The sequence below is a fragment of the Macaca nemestrina genome, chromosome 9, assembly GCF_043159975.1.
Source record: "Macaca nemestrina isolate mMacNem1 chromosome 9, mMacNem.hap1, whole genome shotgun sequence".
In the NCBI taxonomy this organism is placed as follows: domain Eukaryota; kingdom Metazoa; phylum Chordata; class Mammalia; order Primates; family Cercopithecidae; genus Macaca; species Macaca nemestrina.
Genome location: NC_092133.1, coordinates 127,357,685 through 127,381,830, shown reverse-complemented (window position 1 = coordinate 127,381,830; position 24,146 = coordinate 127,357,685). Strand labels below are relative to the sequence as shown.

General features: G+C 40.5%; 1 protein-coding gene across 18 annotated transcripts in view; it reads left to right on the top strand.

The window, feature by feature from the left end:
• Positions 1-24,146, top strand: part of LOC105488210 (phosphotriesterase related) — a 140,353-nt gene that overhangs the window by 42,482 nt on the left and 73,725 nt on the right. For 15 of the 18 annotated variants that reach the window (XR_011608234.1, XR_011608233.1, XR_011608232.1 and 12 more), the window contains 2 exons: positions 4,044-4,522; positions 6,054-6,319. Coding sequence is in view for 12 of the 18 variants with exons in the window: in XM_071070433.1 (XP_070926534.1) it covers positions 4,044-4,522; positions 6,054-6,319 (745 nt within the window). In the remaining 6 variants the exon portion in view is untranslated. Of the gene's footprint in view, positions 1-1,478; positions 1,614-4,043; positions 4,523-6,053; positions 6,320-24,146 lie in introns of those variants that run through there. The other 3 variants (XM_011752080.3, XM_071070439.1, XM_011752077.3) reach the window with 2 other exon arrangements.

Sequence of the window (24,146 nt, the reverse complement as noted above, 5' to 3'; positions counted from 1 at the left end):
CAGCCTCCCGAGTAGCTGTGATGACAGGCGTGTGCCACCATGCCTGGCTAATTGTTGTATTTTTTTATGGAGACAGGGTTTCACCATGCTGGCCAGGCTGGTCTCAAACTCCTGGCCTCAAGTGATCTGCCAGCCTCGACCTCCCAAAGTGTTCGGATTGCAGGCATGAGCCACTGTGCCTGACCTAATTTGACCATTGCATTTAAAATTGTTAGACAAGTACCTTCAGCCAGGTTGAGGGCTGAGTATAACAGAGTCGGGGTGGGAGAAGAGCCTATGTTTATGAAATAAGGACGGTGTATTGCAGTGAAGAGAAGCTCTCCTCATTCACAGGTAAAATAGAGTTCTGGAAAGTCCTACCCTCTGAAATTCAAAATGCCACTGAAAAATATATTCAATCTACATAGACAGAATCATCTTAAGTATAATGGCAAGGGTGAAATAGCTGTGAGGAACTCTCAGTGAAACTAAACTAAAATTGCCCCCAAACTACCGTCTTGCACACCAAATCTTCAACAATTAGGTGAATTGTCTAAATATTTTATGGAAATTGATTCATGTATAGATTTTTAAAATGTGCATATTTTAAACATACATATTTTAAGTAAGACAAATTCTATTTATCATTTCTGGCTTTCAGCTGTGCTGGAGGACTGTCCTCTGATTCTCTTCTCTTGTCCCTTTTTTTTTTTTTTTTTGTCTTTAAAGTCTTCTGTTCTTTTGCAGTTCTAGATCCATCAGAATTAGAAAGGTTGTTCCCCTTAGCTAGGCTGTAATAGTAATTGCAGTCTATCCTCAGTCTCTCACATTGTTCAGATTTCACATTTGAAGTGCAACCGAACTTTTGACCCATGTGTTTATAGCTCTAGCTACCCACTTTCTCACTAGCTTCTGTGCCGGTGTATGTGACGCTTAAGCTTCTCAGGCATACTCTGGAAAATGCCAGAAGCTTGCTTTGTTTATTGGTAGTCACTCTGTTTGCACCATTGGGTATAGCTGCTCTCATCGTTCCTTACCTTCCTCCTTGTTCTGTGAACTCTGTTCTCTATGGGGGAAGGCCGTGAATAGCCCCTTGCCTGCATGTTGAGAAGAAGCAACTTCCAGGCTGAATGCAGACAGAAAAGGGTTCCCTCACTGCACAGGAAGCGTATATTTGAGATACACACTCCACCCCACTCAAAGACATTCTAGCTTAGAGCAATGTTGGCTACAGTTTGTTCTTTAATCGTTGCTTATCCTTTGAGTGGAGGTTACATTGTGTGTGATCATAGGAAGTGCCAGCCAGTTCTGCCTGAGAGCATTAGAGGAATTTCCCAGAAGGCATGACATTTCTTAAGTGATTTTCTTTTTTTTTTTTTTTTTTGTTTTTCAGAAAGACTCACAGCTTGTGAGCTTGAAACGTACCAACATTGCTCTTTCAAATATACATCAATTAAATATGCAGTTTGATACTTTTCTAGCAAAAGTGACAGCATTTTAGCTCAGTTTCTGCCCCTCTGTAACTCTCTGGAACATGTCTGTAAGATGGTCAGCCAGAAGGAAAGAAACGGCAAATTAACCCATATGGAAGCTTGCATCTATTATTAATGGTACTGCAATTTCATCAACGGAAGGTATGAACTGCATACTCCTTGTTCTCAGTAGCAGGGAATAAGACATTGAACAGTAAATTCCTATCCATCATTAGTGGAAAATATTGCCCTGTATAGTGCCTGGCAGCTGTATGGTGATTCTCTGAACAGACACTGGCTGCTTTTCTCCTAGCCACTGTTTGAATTGCCTAGCTGATAGAAGCTTGGCTTCCAGAAGGGCACTATCAAGCAAAATCAATGGCCATGTTAGCCACAGTCCTAAGTTCTGTCCAAAAGTCTAAATCCATCATTTATGCCTTATGAGCCAATATATCTCAAACACCTGAGTTCCAGGTAATTGCAGTGGCTTGCTATAAATTGGCTTACAATTCTGTCACCCTCTGACCTCTGATGTTGTTTTCACCTTGTCTTACGTGTGTACTATACCCTTCACAGATTTTCCCGTTGTTCCCCCAAATCACCTCCCCTCTCATCAGCCACTTCCTCTGAAAAGAAATAACCTAGGAAATACATGAATAGTTCCTAGAATTCGCAGAACAAAGCTACTATTTGTTGAATATGGGCTGTGCGCCAAACGCGTTTACGGGTATTTTTACCTGTGGTACCTAATTTATTTTGATGACAGTCTGTGAAATGTGCTTGGTTATTTTAATTTACAGATGACAGAAATGGAAGTCAAAGAAGGCTTTTAAGGGATATGGGGGAAATGATGACTTCAGAACGTCGTTTGAAGGAACAGTTTGAGGGCTTAGAAACACGTGATGCTCCTTTTGTTCAGTTCCCAGAGTATGGGACTCAAGCCCTGACTTTGCTCTTGGCCACGCAGGAGTTTGCCCTCACTATTTTCAGTAGCTCTTGTTCCTTTATAAACCCTTCATTTAGGAAATGTACTTAAAAAAAATTTTTTTTTGAGACATAATCTTGCTCTGTTTCCCAGACTGGAGTGTAGTGGCACGATCTTGGCTCAATGCAACCTCCGCCTCCTGGGTTCAAGCAATTCTTCTGCCTCAGCCTCCCAAGTAGCTAGGATTACAGGCACGCTCCACCATGCTCAGCAAATTTTCGCACTTTTAGTAGAGACAGGGTTTCACCATATTGGCCAGGCTGGTCTCAAACTCCTGGCCTTATGTGATCCTCCCACCTCAGCCTCCCAAAGTGCTGGGATTATAGGCATGAGCCACTGCACCTGGCCATTTAATTTTTAATTTAAACAGATTTTTAAAAAGGAAATGTACTTGTAAAGGAAAGCACTGGAATTGGGGTTCTTGGTGTCACTGATAGACATTGGTGAACACTTAATTTGTGCTACAAATGAAAGCAAATCGAGGATAGCGAGGGCTTTGCTCTTTTTAGAGATAGCCGATTTCAATTTCAATGAATCACAATCGCTTTCATGATGGCTGAGAATCTTTGCTTTTCAGTATTTTTGAAGTGTGTTTCTGTGTGCCCTAGACAATCAAGCATTCAAAGTGAAGAGGTTCATTTATTTTTGTTATTTCATTATTCAACCTAAGTGTGCTCCTCGGTTGTTTTGGGGAGGGCCATATTCTATGAAGTCATGTGAGTCAGAGATCTTGTCTTTTGTATCTTCATGGCTGTAATTTCTGGCACATAATGGACCTTCAGCAGGAATTTGTTTGCTTGGGTAGTGGATGAACAGTAGAAAGATGAGTTGTGGCCAGGCGCGGTGGCTCACACCTGTAATCTAAGCACTTTGGGAGGCCGAGGCAGGCAGAGCACCTGAGGTCAGGAGTTCAAGACCAGCCTGGCCAACATAGGGAAACCCCGTCTCTACTAAAAATACAGAAATTAGCCAGGCTTGGTGGCACATGCCTGTAGTCCCAGCTACTCGGGAGGCTAAGGCAGGAGAATCCCTTGAACCTGGGAGGCGGAGGTGGAGGTTGTAGTGAGCTGAGATCGCACCACTGCACTCCAACCTGGGCAACAGAGCAGGACAATCTCTCAAAAAGAAAAAAAAAAAAAAGGAGGAAAGATCAGTTGCTTCAGGATATTTAATTTAGCTAAAAAGTGACAAATGAAACAGTACTGATACGTGGTTAGTTTGGATGTAAGTTATTGATTCTGAATAATTTTTTAAAATTACAATTACTGTTGATTTAGCCAAGAATGCACAGCTATGACCAAGAGATACAATTAAGTTAAAGAAAAATGAACTAAATATCAAAGAATAATTCCAGTAGATAAGGTTAGGACTAACTCAGGCAGAGGACTCCCAGTGGAAGGGGTGGGAGGCAGTGAACACCACACATGTCACTTAGATCTGCAGTGGGGATAGATGCTGACGTCGGCAGGATCGTAAGTGAGATTGCATCTCTAGTTTTATTGATTTGCCTTCGTACATGGGTATACGTTCACAGCCTCCCACCCCTTACGGACAAGAGTTTATGTGTGTGTTAAATTTTCTGATTGTAGTTGTTTGTTTGTTTTTAGAAAAAAAAATCCTCCTTTTAGAACATTTCTTGGTGGTACCATCAGAAATGTCCTCCTTAAGTGGAAAAGTCCAAACAGTTTTGGGCCTTGTAGAGCCAAGCAAACTGGGCCGCACCCTGACCCACGAACACTTGGCCATGACCTTTGACTGCTGTTACTGTCCACCTCCCCCGTGCCAGGAAGCTATTGCCAAAGAACCGATCATGATGAAAAATTTATATTGGATTCAGAAAAACGCCTATTCCCATAAAGAAAACCTTCAGTTGAATCAGGAGACAGAAGCCATAAAGGAAGAACTGTTATATTTTAAAGCTAATGGTGGAGGGGCTTTGGTGGAAAACACAACCACTGGGATTAGCCGAGACACACAGACGTTGAAGAGGCTTGCAGAAGAGACTGGCGTCCATATCATATCCGGAGCCGGGTTTTATGTGGATGCAACTCACTCCTCAGAGACCAGAGCCATGTCAGTGGAGCAGGTAAAAAACCTAAGTTCTTTGACAATATTTGTTCATAAATTCGGAACAGCCAGAACCTTGGAAATGCCCTGGGTTCAGAGGTAGCTGGGCATGCTACAGAAATTTGGTAGCTAGCCAAGACATCTGCCAATTGGGACCCCAATTAGTAATACTGTATTTCATAAAGAAAGTGCCAATTTTGCAAGCAAGCCTTGTGGTAAAGAAAAAAGAAAATAATAATAATAAGTGTCAAGAAGAGATCTCAATGCACTGGTCGTTGGAAAATCCAACATGGTAATAGTTAGATTTGTGTATATCGTATCTGTCCTCAGTATTGGCACCACAGTCTATTTGTAAACCTCACTTTTCCATCTTCAGTTATGCTACCTCGATTTCTTTCACCCAGGATTTTATAATAACCAGCAATGAAGATTCACTGTAGGGTGAAACTTGGCAGGCAGAGACTTGGCACATTTGTGAGTATGTTTCACTCTCCTTTCACAAAACAGGAGAGGTGGAAGAAAATTCATTTCCCTGTGTTTTGACATAATATGGTCTTAAACAAGAATGGGTAGAAGGAAGTAAATTGTTTAGGGATAAAAAGAATAAGCTGCAAAACTTTTTTTTGCACCTGTATGTGTTCTCTGTCTAAACACACATGTATCTATTTATACATATTTACACATATATGTATATATTCATATGTATCTTCTATTACCTGCATGACAAGCATAGGGTGTCAGCTCAGTCTTTGCAAAAGATCGCTTACTCTCTAGAATATTTTGTATTTCAAAATTTTATCCGCATTATTTTCCAACCAGGACTTTATTTTTTTAAATATATTTATGTTATTTAAAGACTATGCTGATGATGAGTATTATACATTCTTCCAACCACTCTTCGTGGTAACTATGCATATGAACCAAAAAGTGCCATAGTAGTATAGTGTGCTGTGAATTTTCTATGCTGTCTATGATAAAAGACTGAATGAATAGGAGAGAATTAAAGCATTTCTTGAAGCCTTGTGCGGTGATGCGAGCCTGTAGTCCTAGCTACTTGGAAGCCTGAGATGGGAGGATCCCTTGATCTCAGGAGCTCAAGTCCAGCCTGAGTAACATGGTGAGACCTCTGCCTCTTTAAAAAAAAAAAAAAAAAGAAGAAGAAGAAAGAAAAAGAATGACTTGATACATGGGACATAGATTCGATTCATTGGCGGTCTTTCTATATTCAAGATGCTGCTCCCCAGGTTAAGTTATAGATTTCCTTCACTCTCAATGTACTCTCATTAAGTCACTTTGTCCCCCTCCAGCTTCCTAAAGCTATACGTTTCTTGTTAAATAATCACAGTGTAATATTATCTAATCCTGGATTTAGTGTAACTTGTTGATTTGTGATTTGGCCAGCAAAATGCTTTTTTCATTGATTGATAACTATTGAATACATTTTTAAAAGAATGAATGACTAAATAAATAAATTCATTCACATACTATGGTGGATCGATTTTGATAAATTTCACAACCTATAAAATATGTTCCTTCTCACTCTTCCTTAGCTTACAGATGTCCTTATGAATGAAATTCTCCATGGAGCTGATGGAACCAGTATTAAGTGTGGCGTTATTGGAGAAATTGGTTGTTCCTGGCCTTTGACTGAGAGTGAAAAAAAGGTTCTCCAGGCCACAGCTCATGCCCAGGCTCAGCTTGGTTGTCCTGTTATTATCCATCCTGGACGGAGCTCCAGGGCACCATTTCAGATTATCCGAATATTGCAAGAAGCAGGTGCAGACATCTCTAAAACAGTCATGTCACATCTGGATAGGTAAGCAGGCTATCTTACAAATGGATGCAAACTACCATATAATTAATACATGATCAAATTAAGAATCTACAGTAATCAGTCAATGTAATACTAATCACGTAGAGAAAACCACTAACTATATGGAAGCTAATATTTATAAAGTTTTACAACTGACATTAATAGAAGTCAGTGCTGCCATTTTTGTGTCTCTCTGTGTCAGATAGTATCCTAGGTATTTTGCCTAAGGTATTTTGCATAAGTCATTTTGTTTAATTTATTCAATCCTTTATAACTCATAATAGGTGTCACCGTCTCCTTCATTTCTTTGTCTCATGGGATGATATCAAAGTAGCTGCCAATTCCACTTGCTCAGTGTTTACTAGTGGTTGGAGTAATAAAGTTGTCACAAATATAAAGGGAGGGAAAGTCAATGATTTCACCCAGAGAAGAAAACCACAAATATAAATGTTCACATTTGTGTCACTTGTGGTTTGAATCATCTGAATTTTGGAAAATGCAATTATAAAAAATAATAGTAATAAGCATAGCATGTGTTGGGTGGTATTATGTATTAGTTTCCTATTGCTGTTGTAACAAATTATAACAAACTGGGTGCCCCTAAACAACAGAAATTTAGTCTCTCAAAGTTCTGGAGGCCAGAAGTATGAAATGAAACATTGTCGGGGCCGTGCTTCCTCCAAAGGCTGCAGGGAGAATCTTTCCTTGCTTCTTCCATAGCCTGAGATCCAGCTGTTCCATGGTTCGTGGCTGCATAACTACAGCTTTTGCCTCTGTCTTCGCATAGCCTTTTCCTCACTGTCTATGTCTTCTCCTCTGTTTGTTACGACAACAGTTGCCATTGGATTTATGGCCCATCCGGATAATCCAGAATGATCTCATCTCAGATCATTTACTTAATTATATCTGCAAAGACCTTTTCCCCAAATAATGTCACTTTCAGAGGTTCCGAGAGTTAGAATCTTGTTGGAGTTCACCATTTAATCCCTACATATTATTTTAGATGCATAGGGGACAGTAAAGCAAATGACTAAATGAAGAAATGCCAGCTGCTGTTAATTTTATGAACAAGTCTAACAGGGTTGCTAAGGCTACTCATTAGCCTTAAATTGAATTTATTACAGAATTAATACAGCACCAGTGAGACTAAAAATATATTACAGGTACTTCTATCTTGCCTATTGGAGTAAAGCCATATTCACATATTGATAAATCCTGATTATCAGACCGGACACATTGCTACTTAATAAACTAACAGTCCTACAAAATGTATTGATAAAATGCCTCTCCTTATGAGGCTGCAGTGAACCATGATCACACCACTACATTCCAGCCTAGGCAACAGAGCAAGACCCTGTTTCAAGGAAAAAAAAAAAAAAAATTCTTCTACTTAATAAAAGCTATTGTAAAATCATGTACAGGAAATATAAACAAGTGTAGTTATAGCAGAACAGAGAAGTCAGCATTAATGGGGAAACTGAGGCATAATAGGATAAAGGCAATTCTCCTGGCAACCGGGTTGTTATCAAGATCCATACTTGGCTATCTTCAGGAATCTTCTGGTTGCACTGATAAGATAGAGGCGGGCTTCTGTAATGGTCACAGGGGCAATGCGTCAGGCTGTGAAAACTAGACTCTTTGGACCCAGTGAGAACTTTAAATTCTGACTCTCGTTGGTGTAAGATCTTAGACAACTTAATTGAATTTAAAACAATGTATTTTATAATGTTGCCTTGTATGATATGGGATATATGTGGCACATTTATTCAGTAAGGATGATACTTTTTAAACATTGTGAAGTATGTCATACCTTCAAAAATGTATTATGCTAATATTTTTAAATTTTATAAAATGTTTTAGATTCCTAAAAGCATTGCGTTCTGCAGTTATTACACAGTATAAGTGTTTTATGTGTCTATTAGAACATAATTGTTTATCATGTTCAAATATTCTGCATTTCTACTAATTTAAATATGTGTGTGTGTGTGTGTGTGTGTGTGTGTGTGTGTGTGTGTGTGTATATGGAGAGAGAGAGAGAGAGAGAATGAGAGTCTCTCTGTTGCCCAGGCTGGAGTGCAGTGGCATGATTTTGGCTCACTGCAGCCTCCATCTCCCAAGTTCAAGTGATCCTCCCACCTCAGCCTCCCAAGAAGCTGGGACTACAGGCATGTGCCTCCACACCTGGCTAATTTTTATATTTTTTGTAGAGATGGGTTCTTTCCCTGTTGCCCAGGCTGGTCTCAAACTCCTGAGCTCAAGCAAGTCACTCACCTTGGCCTCCCAAAGTTCTGGGACTATAGGCATGAGCCATTGTACCTGGTCACAAATTTCTTTTAATTGCATGCTTGGCATTCCTTGGGATTCCTGAACGTAAGGATGTATCTTTCATTGTTTCTGAAAAGCCTCGGCCATTATCTCTTTAAATATTGTTTCACTCACATGTTGTTTATCATCTGTATCCCAAACTCCAGTTTGGTATATGTAGGGCTTTCTTACCTGTACTCTGTATCTCTTAACATCTGTTTGATATTTCCATCCACATGCATCACTGAGCTGTAATGTCTTCAGTTCGATCTTCTTATTTACTACTTCTCTTTCCAACAGAATCAATCTGTTGCTTAGCCAATTTATTTGCTTTATAATATTGAGAACTGTATAGTTTTTTCTGTTACCTACTAAGTTCTGGTTGGTTACTTTTCAAATCTGCTTGGTTAATTTTGATAATTTATTTTCCTTTCAACATGGTTTCAATTCAACCTTTAAAAAAATATTAAACATACAATATATAACTTGTAATTGATAAATCTAATTTCTGCTGCCTTTTTTTACTCTGATGTAGTTTACTAGTTCTTCTGGCTGTCATTGGTATGAGGTTATTTCCTTATGTTTTAGAGTAGAATTTTTTGTTGTGAGATCAGACTTCTTAGAAATTATTATGAATGTTAAGTTGGTTTCCCCTTACCCCTGTTTTTTGTTTTTTTTTTTTTTTTGGTTATTTATTTTTTATTTCTGGTAGGCAGTTGTGGCACTACCTATATGGGAAACTTTATACTACATTTTTTAATTGTGGTAAAATGTGCATAACATAAAATGTATCATCTTTTAAACATTTTGAAATGTACAGTTCAGTAATGTTTAGTGTATTCACTCCCCATGGCCTGTGACAAACGCCATTCTACTTTCTGTCTCTGTGAATTTGACTACTCTAGGTACCTCTCTAGGTAGACGGAATCACATAACGCTTTTTGGGACTGTTTAAACTAAATTTTAGACTTGAGAGACTTAGACCCACACAGGTGCTATGAATTCTGACCCCTCAGCTCGGCAAGTGCAGGAGTGGGGCTATGGATTCTCAAGGGAGACTTTTTCTCAACTTACCTTCCTTTCACTAGAAGCCAAAACTGAGAAAGATATATACAGATACCCCTTGACTTAAAAATGGGTTATGTTCCAATAAAGCCATGGTAAGTCAAAAATATTGTAAGCTGAAAGTGCATTTAATATACCTAACCTACTGAACACCACAGCTTAATGTAGCCTACCTTAAACATGCTCAGAACACTTATATTAGCCTACAGTTCTGCAGAATCATCTAACGCAAAGACTATTTTGTAATAAGGTGTTGAACAGCTCATGTAATTTATTGAATACTGTACTGAAAGTGGAAAACAGAATGTTTCTCTGGGTACTTGAAGTACGGTTTCTAGTGAATGTGTATTGCATTCACGCCATTGTAAAGTCCAAAAAGCATTAAGGCAAACTAACCAGGGACCATCTGTAATCTCCAAAAACTGTTTGTGAACCAAGTTTTTACCTACTTCATCCTCAAGGGTGTGTTGCCTTCCATATAAAGGGAGTAGCCCTTTATATGTCTCCAGTCTGATCTCCCACTTGATTCAAGTCCAAGCTCTGTCTTACTTGGCTCATTAATACCTTTTAGGCAAATGCTAGCTCTAGGTCTCTCCTTATTCCTCATTTTTTCAGTTCTCTTGTTGTCTCTGTCCCCTGAGCAAGTAAGTGTTACTTTCCCACCAGCTAAACCAAGCATTTCAAAATGGGGTGGGTTTTTTTTTCCCTCTCTTCAATATAATGTAGTATTTTACATGCATTCTGCTGGAAAGGTTTTCTGTGAACATCTAGTCTGCCATACTGCTTGAAACTGGCTCAAGATGATTCGTAAAGAAGAATCTTTCTATCTCCATCTATTTACAGTTAGACATGTATGTAAGTTAGAAAATTATGCTTGGCACAAATAGAAAACAAGCTTTCATTGGAAAATGTGAAATAAACCTTTGCTTCTACCACAGTAGTATTTCTCTGCTCATAAAATCAAACAATATATAAATTGCAAATGTTTTCTTTATTGCCTAGTGATATACATATATGTATACACTACACCTATATATACACATATGTATATATTTATATATATACACACACATATGTATTTTTTTTCTGTTAAACAATAAAGATACATTACCAGATTTCCATTTGGCTGCAGTTTCAGTATATCTCTCTAGAATGACTCAGAACAGAATGGAAAGGTTGACCTGACATCAGACAAACTCAGAACATTCTAGAAAATTCTGAGACCATCGCTAGAGCAGCCATCCATTCCGTACCTATCTGATGGATTATTCAGGGTTCCAGTGCATGAAAAAGACATACATGAAAGTATGAGCATTTTGGTAGGGAGGCAGCTAGGGAACATGACTTTAGAAGAAGCAGTGCATTTGGAAAAACATACCGAATAAAGTAACAGAAAAAAATAATCAGGGAGGCAGATGCAGGCATCGTTAGCTCTTTGAAGTGGCTGTTCACAGCAAGACAGTGGCCATGCTGAAGTCTGACTAGGTCAGCCTCTCACAGACTCTCTGAGGTCTGCAGGGCTGTGCATACAATCTGAGCCGTACTGAAAGGCCAAGGACTTCAGCTTTCTGTAATGGGGACAAATCACAAAGGGCATGTATTTCATGCAACGAAATGCACAGAAGCCTCACAAAACAGACGCGCATCCCCAACACAAGGCCTCCAAAAAATAAAAACCAAGACAAAATGGCAAATCATTTCATTTCCCCCATCATGCCTTTTCAGACATGAAAAAACAAAACAAGGCTCTGAAGCTACCCTGTGACTGGGAGATAATCAGGCAGTGGCTCTGCTTCAGAGCCCTCCAGAATGCTGGGACTCTCCAATGGAGCTCACCCTCAGTCTTACCTACCCATGACCAGTTTATTTTTCCCCTTTACAGTAGTATTTCCGTCATCTGAGTATACACAGTGAAATATTACAGTATGCCCCCAATCACAGGTAAATATTTTTGAAGATGTACAGTCTTCATTAGGATTCATGCATTTTTGTGGGTGCACACACACACATACACACATTGCGACAACAACAACAAATTGCTACATGGCTATCCAAAAGGGGCATTTGGGACCCCGAAAGGGAAGAGTTAATGAATGGCCATCACCTTAGGAGACCTCTGAACTACATTGTTGTCATGTGACCATTGGTAACCTGCTTAAGGTCATTTACTAGGAGATAACAGCTTGACAAGATAAATCTGCTTCTGTGTCTAGGCCCTCCCCTAACCATCTGTTCCCTTTAAGAAACGTGGGCCTGTTGGCTGCTGTGAATTTAACCCTAGGGAACATTGCAGGGGACCGCCCTTGATGGTTACAGCCACCCAAAGTCAACATGTATTGGAAAAGAGCACCGGCACTTAAGGGTTCCTGCTTGATCTTAATCTATGAAGGCTTTCTGCCTTTCAATCATTTATTATAATTTTACTACCTGTTAAAACTCTACCCACATGTCCAGGTGACGTGTAATGATAGCACTGCCTTGGCCTCCGGTCTAATGTAGGCTAGATGCAATTGAAAAAAAACCCCACATATATCCTTTTTGCCATTCATCTTCAAGGAGATTTTATCGTTAATGGACTATTAGAGTAGCTGTAGGTACTTTTATGACAACAAAATTATTTACCAATGAAAGCTGAGTAAAACAGCATGGCTGGCAGGTATTTGGGTAGCAACTAGTTACTGATTAAATTTTTTACCCCTCTAGAGGGGCAATAGACAGGTGCGGTGCCTGACTCTTTTTTCTGCTCGGTTATCTATTTAACAAGCCAAAGGGCTTTGATAGAAATCCAGGGCCTAGAGTTTGATTAAGGGCACAATGATAATTAAGTGAAGGAAAATAGCACATCACTGTCTGAAAAGTCCTGACTGAGGAAGGTAGAGGAATTGACCTAAGGGTTTCTGAAAGACAAGAGGGAAAGGTTTAGGGAACTGGCCAACAGCACATTTTATTCCATTTGTTTCTGATCATTTGTGCCAAACTGGCCAAACTCTTGGAAGGATATAATTTTGATATTTTTTTTCATGCTCTTAATTAGGTGAAATAAGAGAGTGGGATATCACATCATTCATTCATTCCGCAAATATTTGCGTGTCTAGTTACCATATACCAGATGCTGGGCTGTAGCCTGAAGAACAGCCCACTCTCTGTCTTCAAAGTCATTATTTAATTATAATTATGGTGATTGTTAACCTTAAGGTTTTCTGTGAAAAGCCACAAAAAATAATTATGTGGTTTCCTTGGAACTTACACAATTTAATTCCTGTGAATATTCGTGAATTAATGGGAAGTCATTCAAAAACAATTCCAAGCAAATGTTTGACAAACTGAAATTGAGCAAAACATCTTGATATAGTTAAGTAGTACAGTGGTGTTTAAGAACAATTGGAATGCTATGTGCATGTATTTGTTTGTAACAACTAAAATCCTGTGAATATGGCACTGAGTTTCTTTTATTCTCACAAACAATTTTTTTTTTTAATTTTTGAGAATAAAAGAGACAGGGACTTGCTGTTTCCCAAATTAATTTTGAACTCCTGCCTCAAGCGATCCTCCTGCCTCGGCCTCCCAGAATGCTGGGGTTACAGGCGTGAGCCACTGAGCCGACCAGAAAAATGATTTTTAACCCTAAAGTGTTATGCAAATTTTCCCCACCCCTGCCCTAATTATTGCTTACTATGTATTTTCTCTCAACATGTAGAACCTATGGAAGGAAGAAAGGGAAAGGGGGAGGGAGGGAGGCAGAAAGGAAGGAAGGGGAGGGAGGGAGAAAGAAAGGAGAGAAAGAAGGAAAAAAAGGAGAGAGAGAGAAATCCAGGCAAACATTTGACAAAGTGAAATGCACCAGAATTCTTTATATTCATAAATAGTGCCAAATAAAATGCAATAAAGTTATGGTGATAATTAATAATTAATTGTGGAGTATCCCAAATTATACTATTTTGGGCAGACCTGCCTTCCAGGTGAAAGAGAAGCGCTGGCCATGTGTTCTATGCAGTACATTCTACCCACCAAAGCCTTCCACTAGTAATTTTTTTCTAAAGCATTTTTTCATGACTCTGACACCATTCCCATGAAATGTGACATTTTAACAAATAGGATTGCCATGTCTATGAGATTTATCTTCACTCTCCTCAATACCATCATTCCCTGAACCGTGTATCGCCTTACATGAAAAACGCAGCCTCTTTTGTGCTATGTGGTAGCTGAAGAGTTCATATGGTGAAAAGCTCTTCCTGGGATGTATAAACTGTGAAATGCATTCTAAAATAAAGTTTTAATTACACTTTGTAATTTGGAGCCAACTTCTGGGTTTAGTCTAATTTAAACAAGGGTTTTTCTCTCTTGCAGCCATCTGTTCCTTTTGCTTAAGCCTACACTTAAGTCATAATATTGAAAGGGTGACGTCATTCCTTCCTATGATGTCATTAAACATTTCTTTAGCGACCCAAGCAGTCAGAGAACTGAATGAAATGGTGGGGGGAGATGCTTGTTAAAATGTAGATAATAGTAAACTGAATTTTTAAATTATATTTCATTCCCAGTTATTCTCCAATATCAAAAATATTGTTCAATAAATGTCATGCCTTCATGCAAAAAGAATCCCATAAAAAATAAATCTTTAAAATACCTACATATTTGGGCATAAACTAGTATATTAATGCAAACGTACTCATTTATGGCTTGAGTCTGGATCAAACTAAAATTCTTGGCAAATTGTTAGTGGAAGTAGCAAATTATATGTTTTTAATCATAGGCAATGTTTAGACCACACATTAAAAACTTACATCATCTCTATTTACTTTCTATTTTTGACATTTAAATTTAGTTTTAATTAATTGAGATCAGTTAAATTCCATCAATTAAGAATTTCTCAGATCTGGTAGTTGCCGTGGAGCTGTCGTTAGCAGTGTAAGGTAGACATGAATAATGTTTTAAATTCTGTTAATATCAAATCAGAGTATAGTAAATTAGGTTATAATCACTCGATTTTGGTAATTTGCTTTTTTTAAATATTGCATTATAAACATTTTAACATTAATTTTAGGTTATTGAGTATATATTTCTAGTTGAGTTTAGTAATTATTTTAAGTAGTTGTTGAAAAACTTTAAAAACATAAGAATTCCACATAGTTGTACAAATATTCATTGGTTCTAAATTGATAAACTCAAGGGGGAGGAGGACAAAGATTTTTTGGAATTACTTTTTTTTTTTTTTTTTTCCCCTGAGACGATGTCTTGCTCTCTTATCCACGCTGGCGTGCAGTGGTGCGATCTCAGCTCGCTGCAACCTCCACTTCCCAGGTTCAAGTGATTCTCATGCCCCAGCCTCATAAGTAGCTGAGATTACAAGCATGCACTACCACGCTCAGCCAATTTTGTATTTTTAGTAGAGACGAGGTTTTGCCATGTTGGCCAGGCTGGTCTCAAACTCTCGACCTCAAGTGATCCATCCGTCTCAGCCTCCCAAAGTGCTGGGATTACAGGTGTGAGCCCATCGTGCCCGGCCTGGAATTACTTTTTTGGGAAACAGTTTTTAATGATCAGTCATTGAAATTCAACAATGTTTTCAATAAATCAGTTGTATATATAAGAATTTTATTGTTATTTTATTTGTATGCCAGTTTTTAAAACATAGTTGATCAAGTTTCTAAGTTTTATCAGGGAATGCAATTTATGATTCTTCAGATGTCAGTGCCTGAGCTAGCTCCACGACCCCACATAGAGCTGCCCTCACAGGCCCACCACCTGCCCAAGGAATTCACAGAATCAAATGGCTGATGAGTTACAATCAAATCAAAGCTCAGCACAATGGAAAGGGCATAGATTAGGAGCTGGAATACCTGCATTGTTGATCACTTTAAAGAAGACCCATATTTTAGTTTCTTTATTCGTGCAATGACATTAATATGTGACATAACTATTTCACCAGTCTATTGTGAATTTCACAACCTGCTCCTCGTTCTTGTTATTTAATGGTGCCAACATCTAATCAGTTGCCCAAGCAAGACAGGCTTGTGATTCTCCTCCTGCATGGCTGTCCCTGTGGTGCCTATGCCTCATCCTTCACTCTTGCTGCTGTACTACATAATCTGGCTAATAGCAGCGCTATTTACCCAGCTGTTAGCCTAAAGACCTCCAAATACAAACTCTCCTATCCACTCCTCTGGTGTTCTCTGAATTCAGCCCGTCATTTATCATTTGAATTATTGTAAGTCTCCAAACACGAATCCCTCCCTTAGTTTTGGTCCCAGATCTAGCCTTCACAATCCACCAGATCTTTCCAAAGGCAAATCTAATTATATCCCTGGTCCTGACTTAAAACCCTCCAATGGGTCACCTTTGCCTCAGGCAAAGGTCTTGGTCTTCTGGTTCCCTCACCTCCCTCCAGCTTCTCTCTCGTTATTCCTAGTATGCACACAGTCTCCGGGCCAAAGCCACACTGACCATGTCTTTGAGTGCCCTGTATTGGTTGTCCTTATATGCATCTCACGCATGCTATTCTCTCTGCTATGAATGTTCTATTTCCCCTTATCTACTAGGCAGAATCTTTCTTCAAAATGCAATTCACCAGGGGTTTTCTCCTCTATGAAGCTTTTCCAGAACCAGCCAAGCACTGTTTGATAGCTCCTTTTTGCCAACCTAGTTCCTAGTAGCACTTTTACCATGACACTTGGTAAATTCTGTACAGCAAGTATTTGTTTCCGTGTCTGTTTTCCGTAGTAGATACTGAACTGCTTCCAAGACGGGACTGGTGTTATTTGTGTTTGTTTTCCCAGCTCATGGCTGATTGCAAGTAACAATTTCTTATTAAATGGAGGGATGGATAGATGGATGGATGATTCCCCTCTCTTCTCCCCTCCTGTCTGATAAACTACACCCTTATATTCAGGAACAGCAAGCTCCTTTTTTGCCTCTCAGCCGGTAGTTCTCTGGATTTTTTTTTTTTTTTTTTTTTTTTTTGAAACAAAATCTCACACCGTCGCCCAGGCTAGAGTGCAGTAGCGTGATCTTGGCTCACTGCAGCCTTTGCCTCCTGGGTTCCAGAAATTCTCCTACCTCAGCCTCCCAAGTAGCTGGGATTACAGGCACCTGCCACCACGCCTGGCTAATTTTTGTATTTTTAGTAGAGACAAGGTCTCACCATGTTGGACAGGCTGGTCTCAAACTCCTAACCTCAGGTGATCCACTCGCCTTGGCCCCCGAAGTGCTGGGATTATAGGCATAAGCCATATGCCCAGCCTCTCTGGATTGTTCATCTGGAACCCTACCAACATTTGTCTAAATAGTGTCCTTTAAGGCTTAACTCAAATGAATCAAAGTGAATCAAATGAAAAAAATTAATTGCCTCATTCTTCTTTTGTAATACTTTGTATTTATTTGTACTTAAATGTTTGTAACACATTTAACTATAATTATTGGCTTAAATATCTACCTTCTGTGGACTTTAAGTTCCTTGAGACAGCATCTTAAATTTCTTACTTGTGTCTATATTCCTAACACAGAGAATAGCACAAGATAGCTGATAGTAGATGTTCACTGAATTAATTTATGGAGGTGTGTTTCAATGTGTGAAATGAAATAATGTACCTGAGAGTTATTTGAAACTGTAAAGCCCAAGACAAATGGTAGGTGCTTTCGTTATCTTGATCCTACCCACGGATCAAATTCTTTCCTCTGCTCCTTAGTTCTTTCTACCTAGGGAGTCCACAGACCCTTGTCTAAATTATCACTTCATACAGACTTCCTTTCTCCCACACAGAGTATATTTTGACATTAAACTAAACCCCTCAGCATATGGATAAGATCTAGAATATAAAAGGGGGTTGAAAATAGAATCACCTGTCTTGCATTGTAGTACCAGCCTTAAGAAACTGGGTAAATGATAACTGTATTCTGAAAATAAAGAGCCAAATCACTTTGGACACCTTTTTTTTTTTTTAGCTGATGGCAATATATTTTCCCTAAATTTATGCCCGTTTTTATATACAGAAAAGTTACTTATTAGTTGAGCAAAAGTATAAAATATGCAGCAGAAGAAATGATATCATATGAATGACATGAACAAGTACTTGATACAAAAATCTCATTTTCGTTCTGGGAAATCCCAAGATATTTTGTAAATGACATTGAAATCATTTCATCCACCTTGAAGGTGGAACGTTTCTTCAGTGTGAAATGCAGTAGCTCTTCTGTGCGTCACAATCACTTCACTGACTCTTCAGGGGAAGAAGCGAAAACTACCTACCTTAAAAGCTGGGAGAGATTGGAGTAAGAAACAATAGAATCATTCATGGATGGCCGGGTGCGGTGTCTCACACCTGTAATCCCAGCACTTTGGGAGGCCGAGGCAGGCAAATCAGCTGCCGGATCAGCTGAGGTCAGGAGTTCGAGAGCAGCCTGGCCAACATGATGGAACCCCACCTCTCCTAAAAATACAAAATTAACTGGGTGTGGTTGGGGGCGCCTGGAGTCCCAGCTACTCGGGAGGCTGAGGCAGGAGAATCCCTTGAACCCAGGAGGTGGAAGCTGCGGTGAGCCAAGATCGCGCCACTGCACTCCAGCCTGTACGACAGAGTGAGAGTCCGTCTCAAAAAAATAAAATAAAATAAAATGAAAAACAACTCTCAAGAATTATTCATGGATATGGAATGCAGAATGAAGAAAACTGGCTGAGGTTAGCACCTCCACTCTTCCAAGACGTGCTGTGAGATCACTGGTGACTAGGAGGGGCAGGACGTCTGTTTAACCCTCATCTGCTGGACGGCACACAGAGTTCATTTCCCCGTGGTAGCATACTGACATTTGGGGTCAATCCTCTCCAAGTGAAAAAGAAATTCACTTGCATAAATGCAACTTCAGTAGCACTTTGGCAGTCCCTGGAAGCCATCCAGCTGAATGTCAGTTTCACATAGGTAAGTCACCTTGTTAGACCTACATAGTACAAGGTGCTTGTTCCTAGATGTCATTGTGATGGTGAGTGTGTCTCCAGAGTGTGAGTGCCTTGGAGGAGGAAGGGAGCTGCCTGGTGCCTGGGGCGTTCACACCCCGGAGGGGCAGCCTGGTCTAAGAACAGGCCTCTGAACACAAAAGCAGTTTGGGTTTTTTTGAAGCTCTTTCAATTTGAGACCTGAGTTTATCTTTTCTGAGACTTAAAGTCCTCATCTGTAAGATGGGGACAGTCACACCTTCCTGATAGAGCTTCTGTAAGGATTAAACAAGCTGGGGTGATATTAAATACCTGATGCCTATCAGGTGTTGATTTTCTTATTTCCCATCCCACCCCTCAGTAATATCTCATACCACATTCTACTTATTTACAGGACTTTCCTTTGAAAAATATGTGTGATCATACACTATTTTCTTCCCCTGGATTTTGCAATCAGTTTGCTTTGTCAATAAGAATAATTTAAATGAATTAATCCCCTTTATTTTTATTTTATTTATTTATTTATTTATTTATTTGGAGTTGTGTCTCGCTTGCTCTGTCACCTAGGCTAGAGTGCAGTGGCTTGATGACTCACTGTAGCCTCGACTTCCCGAGCTCCAACAATCCTCCCACCTCAGTCTCCCAAGTAGCTGGGACCATGGGCGTGCACCACCCTCACCTGGCTGATGTGTGTATTTTTGTTAGAAATCGGGTTTTGCCACGTTGCCCAGGCTGCTCTGGAATTCCTGAGCTCAAGTGACCCTGCCACCTCGGCCTCCCAAAGTGCTGGGTTTACAGGCATGAGCCACCGTGCGCAGCTCATTTCTTTATGTTTTTTTTTTTTTTTTTTTTTTTTTTTGAGACGGAGTCTCTCTCTGTCGCCCAGGCTGGAGTGCAGTGGCGGGATCTCAGCTCACTGCAAGCTCCGCCTCCCGGGTTCCCGCCATTCTCCTGCCTCAGCCTCCCGAGTAGCTGGGACTACAGGCGCCCGCCACCTCGCCCGGCTAGCTTTTTGTATTTTTTAGTAGAGACGGGGTTTCACCGTGTTAGCCGGGATGGTCTCGATCTCCTGACGTCGTGATCCGCCCGTCTCGGCCTTCCAAAGTGCTGGGATTACAGGCTTGAGCCACCGCGCCCGGCCTGAATTCATTTCTTAATTGCCTTCACATTAATATTTAGTTACCCACAGGTGGTCATATCAATAAATGTCAGTTAAAAAATCAGAAAAAAAAAACTGTATATATATGTATGTATGTCTTGGTTTTTTAATGACAGCAAATTTCTCTTCCCCTCTTTTTCTTTCTATTTTTTTATTTTCGTTGTAGAGACAGGGTCTCTCTGTGTTTGGTCTCAAACTCCTGGGCTCAAGCAACCCTCCCAGAGGCTCGGCCTCCCAAAGTGCTGGGATTACAGGCATGAGCCACTCACTGCATCTGGCCTTGCCCCTCTTTTTCAACTGCATTTTCCTGATGTCTAAAATATCAGCCTAATTGCTTCCTTTCTGAAGCAATCTCCCCCTTGCATGTGACCGTGACATTTTTAAGAATGTTTTTACAGAGGAAACAGCTTCCCCAAAATCACACCCCTTTACATAAGATTTTCAACGGGATAAGAATTCACAGGAATTCCTTTTTTTTTTTTTTTTTTTTTTTGAGACAAGGTCTCACTCTGTCCCAGGCTGGAGTGTAGCAGTGCGACCATAGCTCACTGCAACCTCGAACTCCTGGGTTCAAATGATCCTCCCACCTCAGCCTCCTGAGCAACTGGAACCACAGGCACACACCACCATGCCCTGCTAATTTTTAAAGTTTGTTGTAGAGACAGGGTCTTGCTTTGTTTCCAAGGCTAGTCTCAAACTCCTGGGCTCAAGGGATCCTTCCACCTTGGCTTCCCAAAGTGCTGAGATTACAGGAGTGAGCCAGGGTGCCCCGCCAGGAGTTACTTTTGAAACTTACATGTGTGGATGAATCTTATGGAACAGTGTTAGTCTTCCCCTAGAAAGACATCTCGGCCGGGCGCCGTGGCTCAAGCCTGTAATCCCAGCATTTTGGGAGGCCGAGACGGGGGGATCACGAGGTCAGGAGATCGAGACCATCCTGGCTAACACGGTGAAACCCCGTCTCTACTAAAAAATACAAAAAACTAGCCGGGTGCGGTGGCGGGCGCCTGTAGTCCCAACTACTCGGGAGGCTGAGGCAGGAGAATGGCGTGAACCCGGGAGGCGGAGCTTGCAGTGAGCTGAGATCCGGCCACTGCACTCCAGCCTGGGCGGCAGAGCGAGACTCCGTCTCAAAAAAAAAAAAAGAAAGACATCTCTGCTTATGGTGAGATTCTTCAGTTAACGTTTACAACGTAGGTAACATTTATATTTCATTGCCTCTGGAGAATTGGGTCCCTACAGTCCCCATTCCTCTTTAATTTTTAATTTGTTTATATTTCATTTTTTAGAGGCAGGGGCTCACTCTGTCACCCAAGCTGGAGTGTAGTGGTGTCATCATAGGTCACTGCAGCCTTGAACTCCTGGGCTCAAGCAATCCTCCCCACTCAGCCATCCAAGTAGCTGGGACCACAGGCATGAGCCATCATGCCTGTCACCTCCCCATTCCTCTTTTATTTTATTTTATTTTATTTTTATTTTTATTTTTTGAGACAGAGTCTCACTCTGTCACCCAAGCTGTAGTGCAGTGGCATGATCTCGGCTCACTGCAACCTCTGCCTTCCAGGTTCAAGCGATTTTCCTGCCTCATCCTCCTGAGCAGCTGGGACTGCAGGCACGTGCCACCACACCAGCAAATTTTTGTATTTTCGGTACAGTCAGGGTTTCACCATACTGGCCAGGCTGGTTTCGAACTCCTGACCTCAAGCGATCCACCTGCCTCAGCCTCTCAAAGTGCTGGAATTACAGGTGTGAGCCACCACGCTCAGCCCCATTCCTCTTCTAGATGAGGCTTTTGCAAGACCACATGGAGAGAGATCACATAATGCCTCATGGGCCACTGTAAGGCCTTGGCTTTTACTTTTGAGGGAAATAGAAAGCCATTGGTGGGTTCTGAGCAGAAGAGAAACCTAGTCTGACTTAGGTGTGGAGTTGGCACTTTAATCGCAGTATGTAGAATAGACTGTAATAGAGCCAAGGTGAAAGCTGAGAGAACAATTTGGTATCTATGGCAGCGATCCTGCAAGAGACCAGGATAATTTGGGTCTGGAGGGTAGTATGGGAGGTGATGGTAGGTCTGGATTCTGGTTGTATTTTGAAGACTGAGCCCAAATGCTATCCTAATAGGTTAAACGTAGAATGTCAGAGGGAAAAAGCAGTCAAGAATGATCGAGGTTTTTGGCCTGAGCAGCTAGAATGGAGTTGTTGTCAACAGAGATAGGGAAGGGTGTTGGAGCAGCCAGTTTGGGGGGCAGAAGAAAGGTCCAGTTTGGGACATGCTAAGGTTGAAGTCACTATTAGGTATCCAAGTAGAGATGGCAAGCGGGCAGTTGCATTTCAGGTCTGGCTTCAGGAGGGAGGTCTGATCTGGTGATGGAAGTTGCCTCTGTGCCCCTTAATATTTGAAATATTCATTTCTTTTTTTCTTTTCTATTTTTTTTCTTTTTTTTTTTTTTGTTGTTGTTGTTGAGACGGAGTCTCCCTCTGTTGCCCAGGCTGGAGTGCAGTAGTGTGATCTTGGCTCACTGCAACCTCCACCTCCCAGGTTGAAGCAATTCTCCTACCTCAGCCTCCCGAGTAGCTGGGAATACAGGCACAAGCCACCATGCTTGGCTAATTTTTGTATTTTTAGTAGAGATAGGGTTTCACCATGTTGGCCAGGCTGATCTTGAACTCATGACTTCAAGTGATCCGCCCACCTTGGCCTCCCAATGTGCTGGGATTACAGGCGTGAGCCCCCATGCCCCGCCAATATTTGTAATATTCATTTCTTAATTGACTTCACACTAGTGTTTGGTTATCCGGAGGGGGTCATATCACTATATGTCAGTTTAAAAAAATGAATAACTACATAGACACACACACACACACACACACACACACACACCCCATAGTAAGAAAGTAAGCAGTTGTCATGATTCCCATAGTTCCTTTCTCTTTGATCATGTCATTCAAATTGTCTGAAATAACGGTAAAGATTTAATCCTGCTTACTATATATAGTTACCCTCTGACTTAGCAATTAAAAATCTCCACAAGTGAATCCCTTCTTCCCTTTCTGGGATTTTCACTTTCTTTCCCCCATACTACCCTTTGATGGTAAATTCTCCATTTTCCAAGTGCAGTTCAAGGGCACCATGGGGAGGAAATCAAATTTCAAATTAAAAACTAAAGCACACTCTGTGCACATTCAGTCATTGTAATTCTGGAAAATGTCCTTTGAGTAAAAAACAATATTTAGCAATAGGAGAAACTCCACAGTACGGTGGTTTAGAGAGTCAGTTCTAACTTTGAGATAAATTTAAATTCTAGCACATCACCTTGAGTGAGTATCTAATTGCTCAAGTCCCAGTTTCTCGGTCTTTAAAATTGAGACCTGCTGGGATTATGGAGAGTATTAAATGAGATAATCCATGTAATGCACTTCACACAATGTCAGACACATAGTAAGTTCTCATTGTCAACAAGATGATAATGATGCTGAGTGACTTTACTTTTTATTTTCAGCTGGAGCTGAGGCTAAAGATTTTTCTAAGGCTTTACATTTACCATGGACTTTTCACTAAGTATATGCCTCAATATAGCACTGAAAATTTAGAAAAGTGATTCTCAAGGCATTGGGCCAAAGGAAACAAAAAGACATTAGGAGCAGAAACAAGAGTATGATCCAACCTGTAATTGGTGGCTCCATTTCCCTCCTGACTCCTCCCCTCCCCCAGTACCCTGCCCATATTGGATAATTAACACACTGAATTTACTCAAAAGGAAAAAATACTAAACTTACCTCTTCCCGCTTATGTTACTTTAATTGTGTATATTTTGGTTTTTTTTCAAGTATGGTTCTTTGGGGAAAACAGAATATGTTTTCTATAGAAAAACACATATTCTTTCAGCCTAGTAATTTTGGAAGCAAAAGATGGTCTCCATGGTAAGAAGATGGAAAATGAGTAGTATTAATAGAAGATAGCACAGAACTAATGTACATCTTATAGTATAAAGGAAAGATGTTTTAGCCTCCCTGCCTAAAACAACATCGTGAACTCTAAGTTCTGCTAACTTGGTGAATAAAATGAAAAGGAGCCAGCCAGGGGATGATAGCTCAGAATGAAAGTCAATAGTCAACTCCCATAAATCTCACAGGAAAGGCGACACCTCCCGCGCCCATGGTACACGGAGGTTTAACTGGTTCTCCTGTGGTTTGTAAGGAAAGCTTTGACTGGGCGTGGGGGCTCACAACTGTAATCCCAGGACTTTGGGAGGCCAAGACAGGTGGATCACCTGAGGTCAGGAGTTCGAGACCAGCCTGGCCAACATGGCGAAACCCTGTCTTTACTAAAAATACAAAAATTAGCCGGGAGTGGTGGCACATGCCTGTAGTCC